Here is a 13122-nt window from a genome sequence, read left to right on the forward strand (position 1 = left end):
AATCCACTTGTCTTAAGATCAGTGGGTTTGGGGCTTTAATTACATCTGCAGGGTCTCTTTTGCCATATAACATAACATAATCATAAGAATAATTCCATATTTAAAGGTTCTGCTTATACTCAAAGTGAGGAGATTACATAAAAGTGAAGGTCAGGGAGTCATTTTAGATTTCTCTTTACCTCAGGGAACCACAAAAATGGGAAAATGTTAGAGGATTAGAGAAGGTGGGTTTCTGACACATACCATGGAATTTGCTGTCCATTTGTACACCCAGAACCCATTTGTTTTTCATCCTAGTCTAGGATGTTTTCCCCCTGTAATCTTTACTTATGATATTTGTCCTAAAGGGTAGAAAAGCTGTGGACTGGTAGGTGGAAGGGGAGTGAAATGGAATTCCTTTCAAATTGAGTGAGACACCTCTAGATTTTTAAAAGTGAGAGGTGATCTAACCTCTATCATTTGGGATCAGTTCTACTGTGAATGTAGATATCCCAGATGATAGTGATGTAAAGAAGAAGAAAGTTTTTCCCTCTCTTATACAGATCGATAACCCAGCTAGACAGGCCAAGGATCCTCTCATGGCTTCACATATCAGAAATCCAGGTTCCTTTTATCTGCTATTAACACATAGCTTCCATCTCATGTTCCAAGATCTAACTATTCCAGTCCAAGCTATAATGTCTTCATTCCAGATAGCAAGTATAGTGGGGAGCAGACCATACTATGACACACATTTTCCCCCGTTCCTTCTAACACATACACAAACACAGCCACCTAGCTGCAAGGGGGAGCTTGGAGATACACTGATTATTCTGGGTGACTCTAACCAGATAAAATCATGTATTTGGTTTTTGTGAAAGAGGTGAAATGATCTTGGTGCACAGTAACCAGTTACATAGCCCTTGGGAAGGAAAAGATTAATGATGCTGAAAAACTTTTGTGGGTGTTGGGTCTCTTGCGGAAGGCAGGCCTTGTAATAGTACCTGCTTATTTTCTGGGTTTTAGTTTTCTCTAAATAAAGAGCTTAAAGCAGATAATCAATTAAAGGTGCTCAAGAGTTGTTAAACTTTGATTCTGTGACTTGAGAAACTCATATTGGAAGGGATGACTTTAGAGAATCTAGGGTCTCTCTCAAGGCTTTAAAAGTAGTATGACAGAAGAATGGATATAGATATTGGTTATATTTGAAGTGGAAGATATAAGAAGAGGAATAATCTTGAAGCAAGTTTATTTGACCATTGAGCTCTTTTTGGTGGAACATACAAGTTAGAACCATTTTGTCTAGTTTTATTCCCTTCTCTTTAGTAATAAAGAAGCTGAAAATTAGAAATGTGTGACTTGGAAGGATCTAGACCCTGGGTATCTTGACAAATGGCATAATGGTTATCATTTGTAAGTCAGATACAATGGTTATCATTTGTAAGTCAGAGCACAGAGGACTTAGAGAAAGTCCATTAAGTTTTAAAAATCTTTCATAGGTTCTTAACAGGTTACTCAACCCCTTTCACAAGACTCTGTGAGGTAAACAGCAAAGAATCCAGATCTGTTCTTTCTTAAACAGCCCAATCTAGTTGAAATGGTAAAATTTGTGAAATCACTGAGAATACTTTTCCCCACAAAACTACCACTATACATTCTGAACAGATAGTTACTTGTTAAAGGAGTGGTGAATAAATTAGAATTAGGGTGTGGAATGTGGAACTGAATTTTGAAGAAACTGATTAATGGATATGAATAATTTGATAGGTTTTAAACAGGAAACTGAAGAAGTGACTTGGCATATTGTATCAAGGGCACATGGGATATAGCCAAGTCAAATGAGAATAATCTATGCAAAAAGTTTATTCAGAATAATGTCCAAGATTAATAAGGGTTCTGTATATTGATGGCAGTTATTCGTTGTGTTCTCAGCATTTAGAATGCTACCCAACACAGAATAATTGCTTAGCAAATTGATGTTTGAACAGTGGGATTTATCCGCAAGTATTTTATATGGGATTCTGTTGAATATGTACTGTGTGCCAACATTGTATTAATCACTTTATGTTACCTTACTTCATTTTTATAACAACATTAGGAGAAAATCTAATACTGCCACTACCGTTGTCATTTTACAGATAAGGAGACTGAGGCTTAGAGGAGTTAAAAACTTGTCACTGTTTTGTAGCTGGGGTCCAAAGGCAGTCAGAGACTCAAAATTCTGTGCTTTTCAGTACCGTGTTTTAAGCTACTCTGCCATAAGATCCTGCTTTTCTTTGTTCGTATTATTTTCACATACCCTTTCAGGCTCTCACATGAAAGAATCATCTTAAATGCACTTGCCTTTTATCGTATTCAACCAGGTCTTTTTCATGATTTTTGACTGATTTCTAAGAACCTGCAGCTATAGAGAAATTTTCTTTTGTTTTTCTGTGGGAAACAGATTCAGTACACCTGTAACTGTAAAGTACTAATTTTTTTTGGAGGAAATGGAAATATCATTTATATTACCCTTGAGGTATTGGAAACACCCAGTTGTTCATGATACATGAATTTTTAAAATTGAATTCAGTCTTAAACTCCCTTATACATATGTATTTCCTCTTAAACCCATTTATTTAAGCCCTATCCTTCCTACCCAGCTTGAGACAATTCTTTTTTGAATCTTTCAGTAACTTTATTTATTCTGAGCTCCTCTGAATTTATGTGCCTTTTTAATTTACACATTTGGCACATAGGTAGATTCCTTGAGGGTTAAGGACTGCTTTAATAAGTAGTGCTTTGGGACTTCCCTGGCGGTCCATTGGTTAAGACTCCACATTTCAACTGCAGGGAACATGGGTTCTATTGCTGGTTGGGGAACTAAGATCCTGCATGCTGCACAGTGTGGCCAAATAATAATAATCTGTAGTGCTTTATAAAGTTGGATACTCTATAAATTTACATTATTGTTGTTTATAAGTTTTAAGAAGAGTGTATATGTGTAAGAAATTTATGTAGTTTTCCAAATGGAAAAAAAACCTTTTCTTCCCTGTTTTTCTTAACAGGCACAAGATGCTGGTCTTGGGGTGTCGATTTTACTATGTGTCAGAGCTCTTCAACTCAGAACAAGTGAGGATGAAGAAATGAAGGCATCAGTTTGTAAAACAATTGCTTGTCTTTTGCCAGAAGATTTGGAAGTTAGACGAGCCTGTCAACTTACAGAATTCTTAATTGAACCCAGTTTGGATGGATTTAACATGTTGGAAGAACTGTATTCCCAACCAGATCAAAAATTTGATGAAGAAAATGCACCAGTTCCAAATTCTCTCCGATGTGAGCTTTTACTAGCTTTAAAAGCCCACTGGCCTTTTGATCCTGAATTTTGGGACTGGAAAACTTTAAAACGACACTGCCACCAACTTCTAGGACAAGAAGCCTCAGATTCTGATGATGATCTAAGTGGCTATGAAATGTCTATTAATGACACAGATGTTTTAGAGTCATTTCTCAGTGACTATGAGGAAGGTAAAGAAGATAAACAATATAGAAGAAGAGAGATGACAGATCAACATAAGGAGAAAAGAGACAAGAAACCCATTGGTTCTTCTGAAAGATACCAGAGGTGGCTTCAGTATAAATTTTTCTGTTTGTTATGTAAGCGAGAATGTATAGAGGCCAGGATTCTTCATCATTCTAAGATGCATATGGAAGATGGAATTTACACCTGTCCGGTTTGTATTAAAAAATTCAAGAGAAAAGAAATATTTGTTCCTCATGTGATGGAACATGTTAAAATGCCACCAAGCAGAAGGGACCGCTCTAGAAAGAAATTACTGTTGAAAGGGTCTCAAAAGGGAATTTGTCCCAAGAGCCCCTCTGCAGCCCTGGAGCAAGGCCAGTCACTGAACGAACACGCCAAAGGAGAGTCACATGAATATGTCACGTTCAGCAAATTAGAAGATTGCCACCTGCAAGACAGAGATTTGTACCCATGTCCTGGCACAGACTGCTCCCGTGTGTTTAAGCAGTTCAAATACTTAAGTGTGCATCTTAAAGCTGAACACCAAAATAATGATGAAAATGCCAAGCACTACTTAGATATGAAAAATAGAAGAGAGAAGTGTACTTATTGTCGACGACATTTCATGTCTGCTTTTCACCTGCGAGAGCATGAACAAGTGCATTGTGGTCCTCAGCCTTATATGTGTGTATCTATAGATTGCTATGCTAGGTTTGGATCAGTGAACGAACTGCTTAACCATAAACAAAAGCATGATGATCTGCGTTATAAATGTGAATTAAATGGCTGTAATATTGTTTTCAGTGACTTGGGACAGCTTTACCACCATGAAGCACAACACTTTAGGGATGCATCTTACACATGCAACTTCGTTGGCTGTAAAAAGTTCTATTATTCCAAAATTGAATACCAGAATCACCTCTCAATGCATAATGTTGAAAGTTCAAATGGAGAAGTGAAGAAAACAGTGAAACTTGAGCCGGCAGCAGGTGAAAAGCAGGATTGTGTTGATCAGCCCAGTCTGCCTGACCAAACTGATAAGTCACACTTAGCAGAGGATCTTCTCTTCTGTGCAGGGTCAGCTAGTTCTCAGATAGAAACTACAGAAAATCTGAAAGAAAACAGTGACAGTAATTCTAGTGATCAGTTAAGTCATAGCTCTTCAGCTTCCATGAATGAAGAGTTAATTGACACACTGGATCACTCTGAAACCATGCAGGATATATTATTATCTCATGAAAAAGTTTTTGCGCCCTCCAGTTTAAAGGAAAAATGTTCCAATGTAGCAGTTTGTTTTGATGGGACTAAGTTTACCTGTGGTTTTGATGGCTGTGGTTCCACATACAAAAACGCAAAAGGCATGCAGAAGCACCTAAGGAAGGTTCACCCATACCATTTCAAACCCAAAAAGGTAAAGACAAAGGATCTCTTTCCCTGTTTGGGTAATGAACACAATCCAACAACTGAAAAGTTTGATGCAGAACCTAAACCCAGCTCAGATACAAACAGTGACTCCCCAGATGAAGGTCTGGATCACAATATCCAAACTAAATGTAAACGAGAACATCAAGGCTATTCCTCAGAAGCCTCCATCTGTGCATCTAAAAGGCCCTGTACAGAGGATACCATGTTGGAACTTCTGTTACGCTTGAAACATTTAAGCTTGAAAAACTCAATAACCCATGGATCTTTCTCAGGGTCATTGCAGGGGTACCCATCCAGTGGTGCTAAGTCTCTTCAAGCGGTTTCAGCTACAATCTCAGATCTTAATTTTCAGAATCAAGATGAAAATATGCCAAGTCAGTACCTGGCGCAGTTGGCAGCCAAGCCTTTCTTCTGTGAGCTTCAAGGATGCAAATACGAATTTGTGACTAGAGAGGCTTTGTTAATGCATTATCTTAAAAAGCATAATTATTCAAAAGAAAAAGTCCTTCAGTTAACCATGTTTCAACATCGGTATTCCCCGTTCCAGTGTCATATTTGCCAAAGGTCATTTACAAGAAAAACACACCTTAGGATTCATTATAAAAATAAACATCAAATTGGCAGCGACAGAGTAACTCAAAAACTATTAGATAATGAAAAATGTGATCATGAAGGCCCATGCTCAGTAGACAGGTTGAAAGTTGATTGTCCTGCAGAACTTGGAGGTGATCCCAGTGGTAACTCTGAGAAGCCACACTGTCATTCTAAAAAGGATGAGTGCAGTTCAGAAACAGATTTGGAGTCATCCTGTGAAGAAACAGAAAGTAAAATATCTGATCTGTCATCACCAATAGGCAGCCACAGAGAAGAAGGAGAAGGAAGAGAGGGCAGAGGTAGCAGGAGAACTGTTGCTAAAGGAAATCTCTGCTACATTTTGAATAAATACCACAAACCATTCCATTGTATTCATAAAACTTGCAACTCCTCCTTCACCAATCTCAAAGGCTTGATTCGCCATTACAGGACTGTACATCAGTACAACAAAGAGCAGTTATGTTTAGAGAAAGACAAAGCGAGAACCAAAAGGGAACTTGTCAAATGTAAAAAGATATTTGCCTGCAAATATAAGGAATGTAACAAACGCTTCCTGTGTTCCAAAGCTCTTGCAAAGCACTGTAGTGACTCTCATAACCTAGACCACGTTGAAGAGCCTAAAGTGCTTTCTGAAGCTGAGTCAGCGGCCAGATTTTCCTGCAACCAGCCTCAGTGCCCTGCTGTTTTTTATACATTTAGCAAGTTGAAGCACCACTTGATGGAGCAGCATAACATTGAAGGAGAAATACATTCAGACTATGAAATTCATTGTGATCTTAATGGCTGTGGCCAGATTTTCACCCATCGCAGTAATTATTCTCAACATGTATATTACCGACATAAGGACTATTATGACGATCTGTTTAGAAGCCAGAAAGTGGCAAATGAAAGGCTATTACGGACTGAAAAGGTGTGTCAGACAGCTCACCCTCAGGGGCACGAACATCAGACGACCAGGAGATCGTTTAATGCCAAGGCTAAAAAGTGTGGCTTACTCAAAGACAAGAAAGCTCCGATTAGTTTTAAAACGAGAGCTGAAGCCCTCCATATGTGTGTAGAGCATTCTGAGCACACACAGTACCCCTGCATGGTTCAAGGATGCTTGTCTGTGGTGAAGTTGGAGAGCAGCATAGTGAGGCATTACAAACGTACCCATCAGATGAGTAGTGCCTATCTAGAGCAACAGATGGAAAACCTTGTCATGTGTGTTAAGTACGGTACCAAAATTAAGGAGGAGCCCACTTCTGAACCAGAGCCCTATATAAAGAAAGAAGAAGATAGAAGCTGTGAATCAGAGCTCACACAGCACAGCCATTCCCCAGGTGGCACTGGCATACCTGTGCAGACTGCTGACCCCCTTCATCCAGGTGAAAGGGATGGGGGTCAGAAAGGATGTACAGAGAGCAACCCGGTTTTTGATGCAGATTCTCTGCTCTACAGAGGAACTCTGAAATGTAACCATAGTTCAGAAACCACTTCTTTGGAACAATGTAATATAGTTCAGCCTCCTCCTTGTAAAATAGAAAATTCCATACCTAATCCTGATGGGACTGAAAGTGGGACTTATTTCACAAGTTTCCAGCTGCCTTTACCAAGGATCAAAGACTCAGAAACTGGGCAGCAAAGTTCAGGGCAAGAAAACACTGTAAAAAATTCAACCCATGTTCCAAAAGAGAACTTCAGGAAGCATCCACAGCCCAGGTCATTTGATTTGAAGACTTACAAACCTATGGGATTTGAATCTTCATTTCTGAAATTTATTCAGGAAAGTGAAGAGAAAGAAGATGATTTTGATGATTGGGAGCCTTCAGAGCACTTAACATTAAGTAATTCTTCACAGCCCTGTAATGACTTAACAGGGAGTGTTATGGCAAATACTATGGTGAATGACAATGACCCTGAAGTTGACATACCTCATTCTTCCAGTGACTCTGCAATTCATGAGAACCTGACTGCAATCCCACCTTTAATAGTGGCTGAGACGACAGCAGTTCCCTCCTTGGAAAACCTGAGGGTCGTATTGGACAAAGCATTAACAGACTGTGGAGAACTTGCCTTAAAACAGCTTCATTATCTTCGGCCAGTGGTTGTCCTTGAAAGATCGAAGTTTTCCACACCAATTTTAGACTTATTTCCAACAAAAAAGACAGATGAGCTTTGTGTAGGAAGTTCCTAAATAGCAATTTTGTTTTAGAAACAGACTGGCTCCAGCACTGCAACATGGGGACAATTGCCAACTTGAACAAAGGCTGAGAACCAGCCACACCGTCGTTTAGGATAGAATAGGCTGTGTATTTACATGAATGTATAATATCTATGTCAGCAGTATTGGCTGAGTCCATTAGCTCTCCAGTTGGTTTATTGATTGGGTTTTTTGTTTTGTTTATTAAAAAATGGAACTGTATTCTTGTTTGGTGCTAATTAATACATCAAAATATATTGGGGCTTCCTTTTTCAAATTAAGTGTGCATGATTGTATATGGAACAGATACTAAGATCCCAGGGTGGGAGGGCTAGGGAGAGGGATATGGAGTTCTTACTTGACTTGAATGTGCACCTCAGGGTGCTCTGTGTAATATATTGTACACTACAGCATCTTATATTTTTTGAGTTGAGTTTCAATAAATTACAATTTTTCACCCATTTTTTTTTTGTTTACTCATAATGAGTTTTCATGCCACACATGAATTGGAATTGCACATATATTTTCTGAAGTGTGCACTTGTATTTTACCCTGGTTATTAACCAAACCATTCAGATCAAGCTTCCTTTTGAATGACTATTGTCTTAAAATTTTTCTGGAAAGAAAATTCTGAGATAGAGTAACTCTGGGAGTCAAGGTAGCCCCTGGAAGAGGATTTCAGGAGTTTTTCAGGTAGAAAGGAGAGGGTATGCCAGGCATAATGTGAAGAGCTCAACACATTCAGAGATGATAAAGCCATATTTCCAGGCAACTACAAATAATGTGATAGGCTGGCAGTAAAAGGGGAGCACTGGAGCAGATGAGCTTGTAGAGATAGGAACCAACCACGAACACTGAGGACTTTGGACTTGAGTCCATAGGCAGCTGAGGGCCTTTACAGAATTTTAAACAACATTCATATTAATCTGTAGATTGCTTGAAATGAATGTGATTTGTGGGGCTGAGAATGGAAACAGATCTAGGACTGTTAAAGTAATTGAGGCAAACTTGGTGAGAGGCAAGCAATGGCAGCAGAGGGACAAGTAGATGAAATTGAGAAATTTAAGAGGATTATTAGGCACCGGAGGACGGAGGAAATGTTTTGAGGAAAACTTAAGGTTCTGTAGTGATGGATGCGACCAGCTGAGGCAAGACTAAAAAGGAGTTTGGGGGAAGAGGATAGAAACACAAGGTGAGTTTGGTCTCTGTGTTAGTTTCAGTGGACTGTGGGACATCCATGTATAATGAAAAGCAGTGTTTTCTTATCTAGCAGCTTTATTCTCTGTTCTTTGTGAAGTCACTTTATCATTATTTAACAATGAAATGACACAGATACTCCTAAAATCCCTTTCTTATGCCTCTGGTTAGAAGTTTAAGATGTTTTCTCTAATCCTTAAACCTTGTTTTGTCAGCTCTTAAAGAATTTTATTCTACCACCTTGTCACCCTAAGAGTCTAAAGCACCCCACCACTGCCACCACCACCACCAAGCCGTCATTTCTTGGCTCAGATCTTAGTAGGATGCAAGATTCTCAAACAAGATTCTGTTGTAAGCAAAAGTGGCAGAAACAGTGGAACTTCTTAGAGGTTGAGGTCACTACTGACTGAGTTCTTTGGGATCTTGAGCTCATTTCCCCTCTGGACTTCAGTTTCCTGCCTTACGAAGTGTTGAGGTGTAAGTGATTGTTTCCAAATATCCTTTACCTGTGGTCTGAGCATGAGAAATAACCAGTGGCCCCATCTTAAAACTTACTCATTCTAGAGATTTTTAGACCACACCAAGAGAAAGCTGCTAATTTTAAGACTCAACTGTATCCATCCAAAATGGGGAAGTCCCCGGTGGTCCAGTGGTTTAGTTAGGGCTCTGCACTCCCACTGCAAGGGGTACAGATTTGATCCCTACAAAAAAAATCTTCACACCCAAGATAATCATGATGGTGTGATCACTCACCTAGAGCCAGACATCTTGGAATGTGAAGTCAAATGGGCCTTAGAAAGCATCACTATGAACAAACCTAGTGGAGGTGATGGAATTCCAGTAGAGCTATTTCAAATCCTGAAAGATGATGCTGTGAAAGTGCTGCACTCAATATGCCAGCAAATTTGGAAAACTCAGCAGTGGCCACAGGACTGGAAAAGGTCAGTCTTCATTCCAATCCCAAAGAAAGGTAATGCCAAAGAATGCTCGAACTACTGCACAATTGCACTCATTTCACACGCTAGTCAAGTCATACTCAAAATTCTCCAAGCCAGGCTTCAGCAATACGTGAACTGTGAACTTCCAGATGTTCAAGCTGGTTTTAGAAAAGGCAGAGGAACCAGAGATCAAATTGCCAACATCCGCTGGATCATGGAAAAAGCAAGAGAGTTCCAGAAAAACATCTATTTCTGCTTTATTGACTATGCCAAAGCCATTGACTATGTGGATCACAATAAACTGTGGAAAATTCTGAAAGAGATGGGAATCCCAGACCACCTCACCTGCCTCCAGAGAAACCTGTATGCAGGTCAGGAAGCAACAGTTAGAACTGGACATGGAACAATAGACTGGTTCCAAATAGGAAAAGGAGTACATCAAGGCTGTTGTCACCCTCCTTATTTAACTTATATGCAGAGTACATCATGAGGAACGCTGGGCTGGAAGAAGCACAAGCTGGAATCAAAAGATTGCTGGGAGAAATATCAATAACCTCAGATATGCAGATGACACCACTCTTATGGCAGAAAGTGAAGAGGAACTAAAAAGCCTCTTGATGAAAGTGAAAGAGGAGAGTGAAGAAGTTGGCTTAAAGCTCAACATTCAGAAAAGTAAGATCATGGCATCTGGTCCCATCACTTCACGGGAAATAGATGTGGAAACAGTGTCAGACTTTATTTTTTGGGGCTCCAAGATCACTGCAGATGGTGATTGCAGCCATGAAATTAAAAGACGCTTACTCCTTGGCAGGAAAGTTATGACCAACCTAGATAGCATATTAAAAAGCAGAGACATTACTTTGCCAACCAAGGTCCATCTAGTCAAGGCTATGGTTTTTCCCGTGGTCATGTATGGATGTGAGAGTTGGACTGTGAAGAAAGCTGATCGCTGAAGAATTGATGCTTTTGAACTGTGGTGCTGGAGAAGACTCTTGAGAGTCCCTTGGACTGCAAGGAGAGTCAACCAGTTCATTCTGAAGGAGATCAGTCCTGGGTGTTTATTGGAAGGACTGATGCTAAAGCTGAAATCCAATACTTGGGCCAGCTCATGCGAAGAGTTGACTCACTGGAAAAGACTCTGATGCCGGGAGGGATTGGGGGCAGGAGGATAAGGGGACGACAGAGAATGAGATGGCTGGATGGCATCACCAACTCGATGGACATGAGTTTGAGTAAACTGCAGCAGTTGGTGATGGACAGGGAGGCCTGGCGTGCTGTGGTTTGTGGAGTCACAAAGAGTCGGATGCGACTGAACTGAACTGGGGAACCAAGATCCCACATGCTGTGTGGTTTGGCCAAAAGAAGGAGACTCAACTGTATTCATTCAACCACTCCTAACTCCTATACCCTGGAAGGACCAAGTGAGGCCACTGGCAGTAGTACCAAACCCTAGTTTTTAGAACCCAGTTGAAAGTTTGCTTTAATATGATCCTAGAAGCATTTTCTGTTCTAGTTGGAGTGGTTTGCTTCTTTTAATCCTTTTTTTTAAAAGATGTTTCAGTATGGACCATTTTAAAAGCCTTTATTGAATTTGTTACAGTATTGCTTCTCTTTTTATGTTTTGGTTTTTTGGCTCAGAATCAGGTGGGAACTTAGCTCCTGGACTAGGAACTGAACCTGCATTCCCTGCACTGGAAGGCAAAATCTTGACCACTGCATCTCCAGAGAAGCCTTTGATCTTTATAGAAGATGATGTTCTGTTAAAACCAGCATGTGTGATTATGTGATAATACAGAAGGTCAGGGGGTTATTTTTGAAGCTTTTAGTACTATCATTTTTACTTGATATCTCTTTGGGGATTGTCCTCCAAATCCTCCAGACCTGGAATCACTGAGTTTGTGCCCCCTAAAATTAATAGGTAGAAATTGAGAATGCCAGACACTTTGATTCTTGCACTTTACCCAGAATTCTCCTGCGTCTGTGTTTCTCCATGTTTGTGAGCACATGTGTGAAAGAGCAAATGGACAATGATGGAGAAGAAAGGATTTAATGAGCCTTCCTGGGGATTGCAGCCTCAACCTATCCCCTCCGTCCCAGATTGTCTGCTTCTGAGCTGCACTGGCAAGGACAGTCATTGAAGGACAGAGTTAGTCATTAGCCAGACACTTAAGTACATACATACTTAAAGATAATTACAGGTATTTGGGGAGATAAAAATAACAAATTTGTTAAGGTGTCTACCATCATGGAGCTTCAATGTGAGGGCTGGGCTAGGCTTTCCTGGTGGCACTAGTGGTAAAAAAAAAACCCACCTGCCAATGCAAGAGAACTTAAGCAACACTGGTTCGATCCTTGGGTCAGGAAGATCTGGAGAAAGACATGGCAACCCATTCCAGTATTCTTGCCTGGAGAACCTATGGACAGAGGAGCCTGGTGAGCTGCAGTCCACGGGGTTGCAAAGAATCAAAGTATGACCGTGGGCCAGAAGCATGGATGTCATCTAGGAACTTGTTCAAAATGTAGAATGTCAAGTCCAGACCTTCTTGGCCAAAATCTGCATTTCAGTAACATCTCCAGATGATTCATAGGCACAGAAAAGTTCTAGAAGCAGAGGCCTAGAATACAAAGTGGAAAGTGCTGTGAGATTGCAGGATAATTAGACTTTTTTTTTTCAGTACTTAAACATTATCTTGTTGAGTTTTCATACCTCCATGAAGTCAGTACTGTTAGTATTCTTATTTGACAGATTAAAACGATGGGGATGCAGTGTCTAGCTGATAGAAGTTAGGAAGAAGTGGAGCTAAGTCTCCAGTCTTATGTGACTGGAAAAATATCAGGAAGGGGACTTAATGTGAAGGGTGAGAGATGGAGAGTCGCAGGCGGCGTTTACCAGAAGTACCAGTTTTGTAATCAAGCTGTACTTGCTGGGGAAGTGAGTAGTGGGAAGTACAGTTGGAAGCACAGGTAAAAACCAGGTCATGCAGATCCGACTCGAGTCATGCAGGTTCACGTCCAGGTATGCGTTCAGAGTTGACAGTTCCTCATTTGAGAAAGAGATGGACAACAGAAATGACTGTTTCTGTGAATAACGTGACCTTTGAAAAGGATATTTCTTTTTTTTGCCGCACCACGGGCTACTTGCAGTTTCCCCAACTAGGGATTGAAGTGCAGCAGTGCTTCCACTCAGCAGTGGAAGCACAGAGTCCTAACCATTGGACCATCAGGGGATCCTCTCAATTTTTCTTTCTGAAAGAAACTTCTAAAAGAGAAGTTGCTCAGCCTCTCTTCAGACCCATAGTAGCCTG

The 13122-nt window shown here is 40.3% G+C and overlaps 1 protein-coding gene across 2 annotated transcripts in view; it reads left to right on the forward strand.

Annotated features, from left to right (window-relative positions):
- Nucleotides 1–10661, forward strand: part of RLF (RLF zinc finger) — an 87055-nt gene extending 76394 nt beyond the window's left edge. The window contains exon 8 of one of the 2 annotated variants that reach the window (XM_055403828.2): nucleotides 3027–10660. In XM_055403828.2, coding sequence (XP_055259803.2) covers nucleotides 3027–7676 — 4650 coding nt within the window. In that variant the 3' untranslated portion in view covers nucleotides 7677–10660. Of the gene's footprint in view, nucleotides 1–3026 lie in introns of both variants that reach the window. The other variant, XM_088835171.1, reaches the window with a different exon arrangement.
- Nucleotides 10662–13122: the final 2461 nt, after the last annotated feature.

The sequence above is a fragment of the Moschus berezovskii genome, chromosome 4 (assembly GCF_049115385.1).
Source record: "Moschus berezovskii isolate FMDL1 chromosome 4, NW_MosBer_1.0, whole genome shotgun sequence".
In the NCBI taxonomy this organism is placed as follows: domain Eukaryota; kingdom Metazoa; phylum Chordata; class Mammalia; order Artiodactyla; family Moschidae; genus Moschus; species Moschus berezovskii.